This window comes from Passer montanus, unplaced genomic scaffold (genome assembly GCF_014805655.1).
Source record: "Passer montanus isolate IOZ18808 unplaced genomic scaffold, ASM1480565v1 scaffold93, whole genome shotgun sequence".
Taxonomy (NCBI): Eukaryota; Metazoa; Chordata; class Aves; order Passeriformes; family Passeridae; genus Passer; species Passer montanus.
Genome location: NW_024374701.1, coordinates 2,258,331 through 2,273,510, shown reverse-complemented (window position 1 = coordinate 2,273,510; position 15,180 = coordinate 2,258,331). Strand labels below are relative to the sequence as shown.

Sequence of the window (15,180 nt, the reverse complement as noted above, 5' to 3'; positions counted from 1 at the left end):
GCTCTCAGCAAAGCATCCTGTACAAATTAATGCACTTTTCTTTAGGATTACTCTGAGCTACTCAGCCTCTGCTGGCCACAACAGGCTTTCAGCTCTCCTCCAAAGCTATCACTGCACAAGCTGGTTGGGACTGGAATGGCCAGGGCAGAGTCCCCAGCCCCTTCACCTTGGATTCAGCAGCATGAGAAGCACTCCCAGAGCCTCCCTTTGCTGCTGAGTGAAAAGACCTTTTTCAGAGATTAAAATGAATTTATTATTTCACAGTCTGGTATTTACATCACATCTGGAGAGGGTATTACATACCCCATTACAAAAATGTCTCAATAATGAGTCCTGTGGTGGGCGCCAGGGCAGGAGGCAGTGGCAGCAAACACACCAGTGATCCCCTCACTGCCGTGGTGCTCACACCATCTCCAGCCCCTCCTGCACCAGCACACCCCCTGCAGGGTCCCAGAGCAGGCACAGAGCAGGGCTGGAGGTGCTGGTCCCACAGCCCCAGGGTCCCAAGCACCTCTGACATCAGGGGCACAGCGCTCAAATTCTCCCCCACCTTGAGTTGCCACACCACAGAAAACGGTGTGTCCTGGAGAAGGTCATGAGCTCAGGGCCAGGAGGTGGTATATTTTTCTTTATTTTGGATTACTACAACAAAATCTACCTTGGTCTGAGGCCCTGTCTGATGCCCCAGACACCCCAGAGCTGCAGACAGAGAGATCGCCTCACACGAGTCTGAAATTCAATTGCAAACACAAGCAGAAACTCAGTGCCTGGGATTTGCATGGTGCAAAACATTAAATTTGCAACCTGATTAATGCAATTACTGAGAAAGGAGAAACCAGCAGCATGCACCATGGAGACATCTCACCATCCCTGGGAGCCAACAGGGTGTCAGACACCCTCTGACTGCACTGCCACATCTGCTGCCTGTGGTCACAGCAGTGGGGCAGGGAAAGCCCAGACTCCGAGGGCAGAGCAGCCCCCAGTGACTCAGGATCAGTCTGGAGCTCAGCAGCTGCTCCTAGGAACCCCAGGAGCAGGAGCCACAAGGGGAAGGGCTTCACATAACCACTGACTTCCTGATTCCAATGCAACTTGGATTCAGCATCTCAGGAGGCAGGGAAAGGCAACCCACAGCAATGACTTCAGCCATTCAGATTAAAGCCCATTTTGGGGGCCTGATGCCTGTCTGTCTCTGCATTGTCAACAGCTCTTACACAGTGGGAGTATTTTATTCAGGATTAGAAAACGAGCCCATTTCTTGGTTGGTGGATGTGTCCACAGAAAAGGAGGAAACCATGGAGCGATGGGATTCTGGCAGCTGCACTGGGATCGCTGCCTGCAGCCTCCAGGGAAGCTGGGGTGCAGTGGATGCTCTGATCCAGCAGCTCACAGTCCTGCTGGCAGTGCAGCATGGCAGCCCTGGAGCATCCCCCCTCTGCAGGCACTGGGCCACCTCCTGCTGCTCACGGGAGCACCGGGCAAGGCTGCTCAGCCATGGAGGCTATCGAGTGACCTGTGGAGGAGAGGAGAAATTATCCAATGCATCCAGCTGATTCCCGTCCATGAGTTATCACCAAACAGCCTCAAGAGGTGTAAATAAGATTGGCTCTTTACTTTCATTTAATGGAGTGGCCGTTCCAAACGTCACCTTAAGGATGGTTTGTGATTTTTGTGCTCTGGCTGCAGCTCCCACTGAGGTCTGTCTGCACAGGGGACTGAGATGCAAATCCAGCCCTTTGGCACCATTCCAAAGTCACTAAAGTCATCCAAAGTTACCAGAAGTCCTCTTGAAAACACAGGTCTGTGTTCCCAAAGTGTCACCTCCCTAAGGAGGGCACAGCACCCAGAAGGAGGTTGGCCATGGAGGGGTCTGCTGGATGAGGCAGGAGAGCAGAAGCTCCTGGGTCCTACTCCCATTCCAGATGGCAATGGTCCCAATGAGAATTCAAGACAGAGAAGCCAGAGCAGAGGTTTTGTGCTAAGTTAGTTGCTGGGGGAAACCAACCAAACACTAAGAGGGGAAAAAGACAGCCAGCTCAATGTAATGCTGTAGTTACTGGTCAGTAACTACTTCCTCCTCAGGGTTGGAGGAACCTTTTTGGATGTCCATAAAAACACTTCAGCATGAAAGTGCTTTCTGTGCACAAAAATAATAGCAGCAATGAAAAACATCCTGACATTGCTTAATACCATAATTTTGTGGTGAGGGATGTGGGGCGAGGAAAACGAAAGCATAAGGAATAATTACACTCAACAGTATGAACAATGATTACAAAATTATGCAACGGATTAACCATGGCATATATGTAATTACTAATGAGTTTGATAAAATTTTAATTACACCTTGTTCTTTGGGGCATTCAGCAAGCCATGAAAATAATAATCGTGTAGTGCTCTGTCACAAATGATTGCCTCAGCCAGAGAACAGGGACAGATTCAGGGCTGTGTCACAGGGCTGGGAAGGGCAGCCTGTGACCCCGGAGCAGCGGGTGGTGCTGGAGAGCTGGACACCCTGGGAGCCCTGGGATGTTACACAGACACACCCAGGATGTCTGCTCAGGGGTTGAGCCATTCAACACCAAGCCTTCCAGCAAGAATGATCAATTGAAAAAGCTCCGGGATCCACTCAGGGCTGTGTTATGTCTGCCAGCCCCTCCAGCACCGGTGACAAGTGCACAGCCCAGACCCTCTGCTCTGTTCTGGGGTGCACAGCCCAGACCCTCTGCTCTGTTTTGGGGTGCACAGCCCAGACCCTCTGCTCTGTTCTGGTGTGCACAGCCCAGACCTTCTGCTGTGTTCTGGTGTGCACAGCCCAGACCCTCTGCTCTGTTCTGGTGTGCACAGCCCAGACCTTCTGCTGTGTTCTGGTGTGCACAGCCCAGACCCTCTGCTCTGTTTTGGGGTGCACAGCCCAGACCCTCTGCTCTGCTTCAGTGGGTCCTTATCAAGCAGTGTGTGCCCTGAAGGAGCTGGAGCTCTCTCCTTCCCCACAGAACTGTGGGTGCTCTCCTGGGTTTTCCTGCTTGCCCCAGGCTGGGGAAGGCACACCTGGGCTCCCCCATCGCCTGACAGGGACGTACCTTGGTGGTCTTCACTTTGTTGCCACTGCTGCAGCTCCATCCCGAGAGGTCAGGCAGCACTTTGCATTCCTCCCCGTCCAGACACGGCTCCATCTGGCACCACCACTTCTGCAGCACGATGGAGGCTGGGGGAGAGGAGGGATCAGCGCCCCGGCTGCAGCACAGGGTATGGGGGAGCAGCTCTGCCCCGCTTTGGGTGACACCAGGACACACAGCCCCTCTCTGCAGCACAGCTCACATCCAGGAGCCTGGACAAGGAGCTGCTCCTCACCTGCCTGGCCTCGCCTGACCCAACAGCTCCACCTGCCTCCAGAACACCCTGCCTTCTCTCTGCCCAAGGAAAAAAACGCCCAATGTCCTCGCTCCCAGGGAGAGCAGTGCTGCTCAGGAACCTGCTTCAGGCTCCACTCAGAGAGCAAAGGGATTGTCTCCTAGCACTCTGCTCTGTTAGGGTCTTGTGATTCATGGCTCCAGTTTGGGAGCCAGAGTGGGCTCTCTTCTATTTGGGAACAATATGACCTGAGCAGCTGGAGACAACAAGAACCTTCCCTGACAATTCATTCTGGCATTATTTGGTGTTGCACAGAACTGCAGTCACAGGCCACTGGCTGTCAAGCAAATCAGTACCATGCTGGCAGGAGCTGGCAGTGCTCCTGATGGCTCCTTGGTCATGGCACGTGATGGCATTCAATGAAACATACAGTTTGTATGCTTGGTGCTCCTCAGGGTGAGGAGACGTGCAGGGATCGGGGCTGCAGACCCGGCCCCAGCACAGTGATGCTGGAACCCCAGTAACTCCCCAGAGCACACAGCCCAGGGCTGCACAGTGCAGTATCACAGCCACACCGACTGAGTCAGTGCCCAATGAGAGAGTGTCCCCAAAACATGCCCCCTTCCCCACTGCTCAGCTGCAGGATCCAGGGCAGGTCTCCTCTGTTAATGCCAGGCACACGGAGACCCCACAGCTGTTTAACCCGTGAGGATGAGGTCAGGGATTGAAAAGGAAGGGGTTGCACCGTGGGGTCCTCACCGTCCACGCAGGAGGGAGCTGCCCGTGTCGTCCCTGCCACCTGCCCTGGGAAGCAGGAGCACTTCACCGTCTGGGAGCGCTCCTCGATCTTGTTCCTGTTGCAGCACCGGTGAGCGGCGATGACCTCGCACGTGCCGGGCTCCACGTGCACTGCAGGAGAGACAGCCCCGTGAGAGCCCAGAGCTCAGCCGCTCTGCCCACTGCCCAGGGCAGCGCTGCTGTGTGAGCTGTGACCAGGGCACCCGGAGAGCTCAGTGTGTGCAGCACTGTCCCGGCTCTGGAATCACCCCAGGCTGCTGGTGGCACACAGCTGGTGTCTGGGCACAGCATCTTCCCAGCCCAGCTGGTGTCTGGGCACAGCATCTTCCCAGCACACCTGCACGGAAAATGGTTCCTGCTCCACACCTCTCATATCTGAGCTCTTGCTCCTAACAGCCCTCACACCCATCGTACCCTCCAAAATTCACCGCCTCTTGCCACGGCCAAGCCAAGAGCTTCATTGAAACTAACGAGCACATTAGCTAATTGCAGCTGATAATGAGATGCACTTTGCTGCAAGAGGGGATGGTGCTTTGTGCTGCTTTTGGCTTCAAGCAGAGCACCATCACTTCTGACCACAGCTAACAGTCAGCACCTCCATCTCGCCATCACTCACCCTCTGCCTGGAGAAGAAGGATCAGGATGGCGTTTCCACCCTGCAGTGGCACAGAAATGTCACACTGTTGATCAGCAATTCAAGCTGCTCTGCTGCTCCCCCTCCCAGTGCCATTAAAATATTAAGGAAAGTAGAAAACTACCGTGTTGGCTGATCACCTCTGGGATCAGAGTTTAGAGCTGGTTGGCATCTCAAATCAGTGCTGCGTAATGGCCCACACAAGCACAATACAAATCAGCCAAAAAGGGCTGAGAGACTTCATTCCCATGACCCCAGAGATCCCTGCAGGTCCTGCTTAATGAGCACCGGAGGAGCAGAGCAGAGCCACACGTGGGCACGTCCTGGGTCCCGTGGGCCACCAGAACGGGCTTTTATTCCCTAGCAAACAGGAGCCAAGCTGGGTAGAGGACAGGGAAGCTGCACTCCTGCAGGGTGGCATCCCAAAATGCAAACAGGTAAGCAGGCATCAGGGCATTCCTGGCTGCTCCATGCCCTTGGCTCAGGACACCTCCCACACCGGGGCGCAGGCACGAGCCCCCAGGAGGGAAGGCTTGGAAGGAGGTGCAAGCAGGCCAGGCAGGGCTGTGCAGGATGGTGTGTGCTGCTGCAGGAGCCTGTGAGCCCCCAGCCAGCCCTCTCCCAGCACACGAGGCTCCAGCAGCTGCTCCGACCCACCCTGCACTGGCCTCACCCTACCCACGCTGCCACAGCTCCAGCTCTGCCTCACTGCTGGAGCATCCTGGATGCCATCCCCGCAGTGTCACCAAGCCAGGGCAGCTGCCCTGTGTCACAGCCAGTGCCCCTGCAGGTCCCCAGCCTCACCAACAAACGCTGCCCAGCTTTTGGAACGCAGCCACTTCCCTCTCCAAGGAAAGCTGAGGGGAATGGGATCTCTCCCCCACCGCGGGGGGAAATCCCTTTGCCTTGCAGATATTTTTTTTCACATCCCTGCTCGGAAACGCTCTTCCAAGTGCAAACGCCTGGCTTGCGGCAGCCGGGCACGGCTCCACCAGCTTCCAGTGCCGGCTGGGAGGCAAAGAGCATCCTTGAGGATGTGAGGAGCTGCTCGGGACACACCCTGTGCACACGGGCAGCACGGGCTGTGCAATCACTGGGACTTTAATTTGCTTCATTTATTGCTATTTCATGGTCATTTTCTTTTAATGAGCCCTTACTTTCATTTCTGTCCATAATAATTACACCATTATTATATGGAATATTTTGTAATAATATCTCTGGCCACAAATTTTATCCTCTCTTTGAAATGCCATAGTAATTCAGCTTTAATAATAAATTCCGTTCTTTTTGTATACAGAAATGGTAGACTTTGGTGAAAGTGAAAAGGAAAGCAACTCTTTGCAGAACAAACATGACTGTTTTGCCCTTTCTTTATGGGATTTTTCAAATAATCTGAGGAAGAAGTAGAGATCCTTGGCTTGAGCCCACATTCCTCTCACACTGTGGTCCAGGACCACAAGAAGTCACTCTTCCACCCCGTGCACCTCACCAGGGAATTTTACACCCTCAAGTCTCAGTGTTCTGACTCATTTTCAGAAAAGCTTCATTAGCAGAGCTCTTCCCGGGAGGGCTGCCCAGGCAACCCCTCTGCTCCCCTGCAGTCCTGCTCTCCGGCTGCTCATGTTCAGCTCATTTCAAAAGGTTCAGCCGAGGGAGAGCCAGGCAGAGCTGAGAAATCGGTCATTACAACCATGCAATAGCAGTTTGCTAACGTGTCAAAGCCCTTTTAATTTGCTGGGAAAGGTGCAGCTCAGAGATAAAGAGAAATTTGACTCCCTCTGCCTTACTGCAGCTAGCCGAGCGTGGTGGCAAGGGGCTCCTGCCACACCAGGGGCTCCCAGGGGCTCCTGCCACACGGAGTTTTCATGTCCCACGCCTGGGAAGGGCGAGCAGAGGGGCTGAGCCCACGTGCAGGGCGAGCAGCGGCTCCAGAGCTCCCTGCAGCTGCTGCTCCTTTTGCTGAGCAGCAGGAAACTTGGAACAAAATGCACATCAGATGGATGGTGTGTTTAACACCGACAGCAGGAAACCTCCCGAGAGCCTGGGAGAAGTTCCAGAGCTTCTGGCATGCTTCTCCCTCCCGTTTAACTGGTATTTCCCCACTGGAACCCTTTTTTAAAAGACACAGCTTATCTCGTGGAACCATGAAGAATTGTAAGAGCAAACAGCTTTTGAATCTTGCATGCAAAAATAAAATAAAAATGCTGTCCTACTCTATTGACCTTTAAATGAGCAGCAGAACATGGGGTTTTTATGGCATAACCCGAAATGACACACTTTGAATATCTCAGGGAGCGTGGGCACAACCCCACATGTTCAGTGTGAAATAATGCTTGCTGGTGGAGAGCTACAAATGCGGAGAAGTTGGATGCATGTAAGTGTCAGGCAATGCCAAGAGAACCTCGTTTCCCAAAAGAAAAAATTCCAGCTGACTTAAACGCTTTTTTCTTCTGTTTCAGGTTGAGTGATGAGCACAAAGGCAAAGACAGCCCTTTGACTATCAGCTTTAGGAGGTGCTGGGGCCACCTTGGTGGGAGTTGGATGCAGACCTTGCAGCCCTGTTCATCATGAAGACCTCACCATGTTACACAGGGCGTTAAACTGCTGGTGAATCATTCCTCACCAAGGAGCTTCCTATTCTGTTTCCTAATGACTGTGCTTGATTCATGTGGCTCCTTAAATCCAAATCCAAATTCTGCAGGAAGCAGTGCTTTGCTGGGTGGGCACTAGGGACCTCAGGCACATGGTATGATTTGTGTGCAGGGCCAGGAGTTGGACTTAATGATCCTTGGGGATCTCTTCCAACTCGAGCTATTCTATAATTCTATTGTAAGACCTGGTTGCTACAGTCAGATGTGTCCCTGGACAGCAAACAGAGGGTTTGCATGTGGACTCTCCAAGAAAGTTTTAAGTTTGAGGTCACAATTAAAGACCTTCCTCTGCTACTGATCATTTTTAGGTGGTTATACCTGTGAATAATTCTTTATGGGATGAATAACAATTCTTTAATGGGATGAAAGCTCTGGATGTATCTGTCCCTCAGCATCTCTGACTCTGGGGGGTCTCAGGCATCAGTGACAAGGTTATCCCTGTTCAACTCCACACAGAAACAGAGCTGCAGCTTCCTTGGATACAAATGTCACTGCCACTGATAATGAGCATTATGAAAGCAGCGTTATTATGCAGCATTATGTTTCAAACATAACCTTCACCAAAAACTGTCCCAAATGCAGCAACAACAGGGTAGACAACAGGAGAGAAAAGCCCATGAACTCAACAAGTAGAAAAAGAATTCTTGTTTTGAGACCATGGAAACCCAGCCCAAGAGATGAGGCAGTCACAGGAAGTTCTTACAATATCAGGAAGGCAGGATGGGCAGAGAGAAACTGTGTTCACACAGACATAGAGCAGAGCCAAACTTTTAAGTGTTTGCTCCTGGTCTGCCCTCTTTTCTGTGGATCACATTTTCCTGAATAAAAATCACACAGCTTGGTCTGCTGTGGATAAGTGTGTGAGAGCAAAAAATCCCTGACTCTGGGCCTGCTGGCACATGAATCCACGAGCCTGGCTGCTCATGGGCAAGTGAGATTTATACATAATTCACACCTACCAGTACACCTGGGCATCTGCACCTCAAACCTCAGCAAGTTGCTGCTTTATTAATCCCAGGTGGAATTCTTCCCCAAAGAAGCAGCTCCCTGCAAACTGATACCATGGAGGAGCAGGGCTCTCTGGCACTGGGACTGGGCAGGTTCAGTGAGCACTTCAAGTCATCCAGGAAAAAAGCAAAGAGTTTTCTCCCAGTTCGAATCACAGAATGGTTTAGGTTGAAAAGAAGCTTAAAGCTCATCCTGCTCCACTGCCTGCCAGGACCACCTTGCACTAGACCACGTTGCTCAGAGCCCTGTCCTACCTTGCCTTGGACACCTCCAAGGATGGGGCACCCAGGGTTAGGAGAAGGGAAAGGCAGTAGCTGCTGACTGGCTGGCTGGCTGAGGGACTCACTCTGGAAGATGTGTTTTGGTTTTAAGCAATGCAGGAGGGGATTACAGGATTAGAACTGCTTTAACTGTCAGCCAAAAATGACAGAAATAGGACAGGGTTAGGTGTGGGGTCAATCAAGAGCATGAATGGTTTCAAATTAACCCGTGAGTGCCCTTTCCAAGCAGAGGCATGTGATGCAGACAGCAGGTTCCCTGAGATCCAAGTGTTCACCTGTGCTGCCAGGTGCACAGCTCTGCCAGCAACACCAACAACACCAGCAACACCAGCATCACCAGCAAGACCAGCATCACCAGCATCCCCCTCCCCATGTGTCCTCCCACCTTGCTCCAAGGAGCCCACAGCTCTGGTCCCACCCTGGCCCATCAGGCTCCTCTGCAAGGGAGGATGGCCACAAAGGGCTGAGCACAACTTCTCAGATGCTTCTCTTGTCTGGACACAAACTTCAACCATGGGTTCACATAACCCCTCCAAAAAATCGCATCCATGCCACAAAGCAGCATTCCAATGCTCAGAGAGGAAATCTCAAATTCACAGCTGGGAATAACAAATGAACATCTCAGAGCCACAACGATGTTTTCCACCAAGACTTTCAGTTCTACATCACTTTACACTTGTTCCGTCTTCCTAGATGATCTTTGCAACCAGAGCAATACAATGATAAGTCTATAATAAGTCAATAATAAGTTTCTAATAAGTGGAGAGTGGAGTGGAGAGTGTCCATCACATAACAAGTGGGGTTTGTGATACTCATAGCAACTTGGGTGGAAAGATTTACATCCACTGCCCACAGAGCAGGAATTACCACAACAATAGGTTCACACAGACGTATCAGATCTATGTATGGATCATTATACGTGTCTCAGATTTTGCTACAGACATGAAGAAATTCTCTTCTTTAACTCCTCAGACCATCCCAGCTCACCAAGCCATTGGTTCTAAATGCCCCATAATGAGTATTCACAACTTCTAACTCCTAGCAGCAGCTCCTATGGCTGCATGTTCCTCCCCATGAAGGAGCAGTCCAGGAGTTTCCTGCACGCGTGGACACTCCAAATGCCAATCCAACAGCTGTGACCGTGGCACTGCGTTGTGCCTCTTGGTGTCTGTTTGCTGGATGCTGCCCCACACATTTAGCACATCCATCCTTGCTGCCCAGACCCCAGAAAAAGGGCTGGACACTGAGCTCCCTGGGGCTGTCAGCACTTGGAACCCAGAGAGATGCCCACCTGCTCCTGGTGTGCACCACAGCCTGAAACTCCTCCTGCCCCCACCAAGAAACGGGAGACAAAACTTCACCAAGCAGCTCATCCCCACAAAACCCCCACCTCAGGCATCCCATGAAGACCCCAAAGTACTGCCACGATCATGGGGACCCAGATGATTGCACAGGCATGCGAGACATGCAGCAGGGATCTTGCTCCCCTACCTGAATGGCTTCTGTGGTGATGCGTGGAGGCCAGCGTCAGTCGTCCCCACAGCGTGGAAAGGCAGAGACTGAGCACGAAAACCCATTTGCTCAGGCTCTGTAAATCTCTCTCACTCATTCTACCGAAAACAAGAAGAGATATGTGGAGGAGGAGGGACTGAGGAGGGCTGGGAGGTGCAGATCCACCCACCAGTGCTCCTGCACGCAGTGCCATGACTCCTGAACGTTGTGAGGACTGGGGTGTCTGGCTGTGGGGACATGGCCCTGGGAGATGAAGGGATTCACCCACCACCCTCGGATGACCTCAGACTTCAGCAGCAGCACAGGCCATCTCAGCAGGACAGAAAGAGACCCCACGAGCAGGAGAACAGGAGAGTGATGGTTACCTTTTACTGGTGATTCACGGTCACATCTGTGCATCTGCCAACCTCAGGCGGGTCAGGTCTTTCCAAGGAGCAGACATCAGCACATCTGAAAGGAGAAAGAAGGACATGGGCAGTGATACCTGCCAACAGTGTGAGCCACTGTGTCCCTGGGAGTGGCTGGGGACACCTGGCAATTTCACCAGCCCCACTTCAGGACACACACTCTCAGGTGCATGTGTCCATTGCACCACTGAAACTTCTCCAGGAGCTCAGCCCATCACCCTGCCCACCCCTTTGAACAGCAGGACCTGCAGAGCTGCTCCTGATTTTTATGCTGAGAGCACAAAATCAGGTCCTTTAGAGCAGGTCATTAAAGCAGATGACAAACACTGAATGCACAGCCAGTGTGTGTGGGAAGAGCCAGAGCAGACCAGCAGCGAGTCATTTCAGGTTCTGCCTTTTCTGTGCATGGTTACGTGCTGTTATTGTCCCTGTGTCACTGAGGACCCTTGCAGTGATGCCCAAGGCCTGGCATTTGCAAACCACCTGCTGCCAAACAGGAGGATGGGCTGATCCCGCTGGGTGTCCTGGGGCCAGCACCCCACAGGAAGCAGGAACGGGGCAGCTGGCTGCCAGTCGGATACACAGAGCCCGTGGCAGTGCCAGGACCTGCACTCTGCCCTCCCAGCACGTCACCTTCTTCTGGGGCTGCTCCTCCTTCCAGCACAGACACCAGATTCCTGCAACCACACACTCAAAAGTGCATGGGCTACCCCTGGGCACACCGAGAATCTCTCGGCACCACACTGGCACCACTCCCACTCCATGCAGCACATGCTGGGAAGAAGCCAAGTTTTATATCACCTAAAGCCCCTAGGGAAAAATGCAAGTCCCAGAAGGTTTTGTGTTTTACTGCTGCACCCTTTAAATGTCTTCTCCTCACTATTTACAGCCCTTCAGATCGGAACAGCCCTGGCACTCCTCAGGCAGTGGCACCAGCAGCGATGTCACTGCTGGGCAGCTGCCAGGTGACATGGTGACCTCCCAGCCTCCACTATCACCTGCTGGGGTCTAACCAGCTCCAGCAAACAACTATGTGCCCCATAAAATTTCAGTGCTGGATCATGACTTTCTACCAAGACACCACAAAGACAAGGGGTGATGGCACTGAGGGTGGGGAGTGCTGCCAGGATCAGCAGCAGGGGCCAGGGGTAGCCCTGCCCTGTGCCAACCTTGTACCCACAGTCCCCTCCATGGGCAGTACAAAATTGCAGCAGTGCACTGGACAAACCCATACCTCTCAGAGAAGAAATCTTCAGTTTCCAGCCATGTTTGAAATTTCTATCTGCTCTGGACCATGAGACAGTGAAACCACAGACTCCTCTAATGAAGAGCCAGAACAAAATATGCTGACATTTTTAATCAAAATGAAGTGATTTGAAGTGGTATAAAGGGCATTTCTTGTTTAGAAGCATTTAAAAATGAATTTTCCTGTTTTAAACTGGCATTTCAAAATGAAAAATGCTTCATTCTGAATTGGTGATTTAAAGTGATATTTTGCACTTTGATTCTCCCATCTGGAAAACAAAAATCATAAAATGTCATCAAAAGTGTTGACATTTGCGCAGGAAGAAACCAAAGGTATATTGACAAAACCACATATTTTATGCTAAAAAAGAAAATAGAGGTAAGGAAATCGTTCTCATGAATGCTGTGGGATGGTCAGCTCGGCCAGGAGCAGACTGAAGAGTGGCTGGCAGCATCCCCCTTGCTGTCCTGACTCCATCCCTGACCACTGGGGGATGAGGGGCTGCTCCTGCTCCAGACAGAATCCAGTATGGCTCAACATGCCAGAAAACCATTGCTCCTCGAGGTGATGTGGTGGGACTGTAAGACTCTCTCCCGTAAACCCATATTTGGGTGGTCTCTGATGTTCTGGCACAATGTGCTCTGCATGAGGCTTCTCACAGGGGGATCATACAACAGCTGGTACTGCTGGAGCCCCTTTTCAGACCTGACAGCCCATGGTGTAAATACTGATGTCAGCTTAAAGCATGCACCATTTGCTCAATGACAAAGCAAAGAGCTCTCTCGGAGCTGCTCAGTGCTTCACCTGACTCCAGAGGCAGTGTGTGCCCAGGGCGTGGGGCCACCCCTGCCCAGCCACGCTGCACACAGGAGCCGTGTCCCACAGGCACACAGCTGTCCTGCCCCGTGACGGGGCACATCTAGCAGCCCAGATGTGAGGGCAGCACACAATGCCAGTGCAGTTTTTGCAACAGTGAGTCCCCAGTGCTGAGGAACCTCCCATGTGCCTTCCGCCAGAGCAGGCAGGTCCCCATCAGGAGACCCTGCTTTCCTGGCAGCTGCAGCTCCTGCTGCATGCAGGGAGCACAGCCCAGCTCCCAGGCACCAGGCCTGAGCCCACAGCACACACCTGAGTCCTTCTGGAGGAGCCCATCCCCAGCTCATGCCCCTGGGACCCTCCAGGCCATGTGAGTGTCCAGGAGACATTCCTAAACCCCTCAGCTGGACCAAAACCCAAGCACTCCACTGGCCACTCCACCCGCAGAGGACAGCAACACGCTCCCAGTACAAAGTATATTTAGCTCAGAAAGGCTGAGCTGTTTGCTATAGCCAAGGAAGCATAAATAAATTACAGTGTTATCAATAATGCAATCCACACTGTCCATGCCACACTCCAAAGGGAATCCACTGAGCTGAGCAGGAGCCACGCTGGTGGCCAGGAGAGCACGTGTGGCTCAGGGGAGCAGAGGCACTCAGAGCTCCCACCCATGCCAAACTCCCATTAGAAAACACAGCTCCACAGAAACTGCTGGTTTGATAGTTATCAACCTCCAGTGTCGTGAGATTACAACTGCAAATGTTTGGTCTAACTTGAGATTTTTCAGCCTGGAATGTCAGTGAAATGAAGAGTGGTGTTCTGGCATGTCAAAACACTTAATTTTGATTGAAAATCTTGGTATTCTCCATTCTGTTATGTGCCGTTTGGAATTTTGTGGATTTTTTCACTAACATTTTTTTATCTGCTTTTGCCTTTTGGGTCTGAGCTGGGACCTGAAAGAACTGTCAAATTCCCCAGTCTCTCAGACTATCAATCTCAGTTGCAACCAGAGTGTCAAGAGATGATGGTTCCTCTGTGAAGGTCCATGTCCCCCCTGTAGGCACATGTGGGCATGGGCCACCATCCACGTGGGAGCTTCATCGAGGTTCTCAGCACAGACACACTACAGGAACAGCTCCCTGCTGCCCTCCCAGACAACGACCCTCACAGGAGCTGTGGACCTGTTCCTCCTCCTCCATTAAAGCCACACGTGGAACTGTGCCCCTCCAGCCAGGGTCTGCAGAGCCCAGTGCCCCACAGTGCTAATGAGGCTAATGAACTGCCCCCCACGCCTCTCCCTGCAGCAAAAGGGATGGATGGCTGAGGAGCAGGAGCAGGAGACTGCTGCTTCCCTGCCTCGGCCCCCGCAGCATGGACAAACTCCTGACTCCAGAATGGGACTGGTACAGCTCACGCTCTCCTCTGAGCCACCGAGCTCGTGGCGATGGGGCCGTCTGACCCCTGCCCATCCCGTGCCCATCCTGTGCCCCTCGAGCTGGCTCTCCATGCCACTGCCCTACCGCAGCCTGGCGCTGGCCAGAGGCAAACTCATCCTGGCTGGAGGAGCTACAGCAGAGAGGGAGGCAGCAGAGGAAGATCAAAGCCCCCCATCCCATCCTGTCCTGCTCACGGCTCTGGCCGCAGGGACAGCCTGTGCTGAAGGCAGCAGCAGCTGGGATCTGTGGCCCCTTCCAGAGCAAAGGAGCATCCTTGGCTTTGCCTCCCAGAAAGGCGAGTAGCTTCGCAGCGCTGGCAAAGCAGCATCCGTGAGGAGCCCGCTGCCCGAGCCGTGGCCGGACAGGGCCCCAGCGGCTCCGACCCCCCGCGGGGCCCGTGCCCGCCGCTGCTGCCGGAGGCCCCGGTAAACTCACGGCAGGGGCCCTGCCGAGCCCCGCACCGGCCCCGGGAGCCCCGGCGGGCGGCAGGGTCCGGGACACGCGGGAAGCGGCGGGGAGCGCTGGACCCCACGGCGGAGCCCTGCACCGGCACCCCGGTGCTCGCTGGCACTCCGGTCCCGGCGGCTCCCCGGCCCTCGTGGGGACCCAGCGTCCCCTCGGAGCGGCCCCGGCGCCGCCGTCTCGTTCCCCCCCGCCAAACTTTCCGCTCGTACCTGCCGGTGGCCTCGGTGCGGCCGGGGGCCGACGCTGCCCATGGCCGGGGCCGCTGCGCTCCGCCGGGTCATCCGGCACCGGCACCGGCTGCTGTCGCCCGGGGACCGGGACCGGCCCCGCGATCCGGGCTGGCACCGGCACCGGCTGCGCACCGAGCGCTCCCCGCCCGCCGGGGCGCTGCCCCGCCCCGGTCAGCCCCGGTGCCCGTCAAGGCTGTCAGGGAGGAGGAACAGGCAGAGGGAATTCGCCGGGAAAATTATTGACGCGCGCGACACCTTTCCCCACCCTCCACATCCCTAAAAAAACCATCAGGGGGGTGATGGCCCCGCGAGCTCCGAGGGATGTGGAGTGGTGAGGGGATGGAC

General features: G+C 53.7%; 1 protein-coding gene across 1 annotated transcript; it reads right to left on the bottom strand.

Annotated features, from left to right (window-relative positions):
- Positions 1-264: 264 nt before the first annotated feature.
- Positions 265-14,894, bottom strand: TAFA3 (TAFA chemokine like family member 3). Its single transcript, XM_039695823.1, has 6 exons — positions 14,815-14,894; positions 10,601-10,685; positions 10,215-10,333; positions 4,111-4,260; positions 3,081-3,205; positions 265-1,513 (listed from the first exon to the last, which is right to left on the bottom strand). Exons 3-6 carry the CDS (start codon positions 10,330-10,332, stop codon positions 1,502-1,504), a joined length of 405 nt encoding a protein of 134 aa, XP_039551757.1. The 5' UTR covers position 10,333; positions 10,601-10,685; positions 14,815-14,894; the 3' UTR covers positions 265-1,501.
- Between the last annotated feature and the right edge of the window lie 286 nt (positions 14,895-15,180).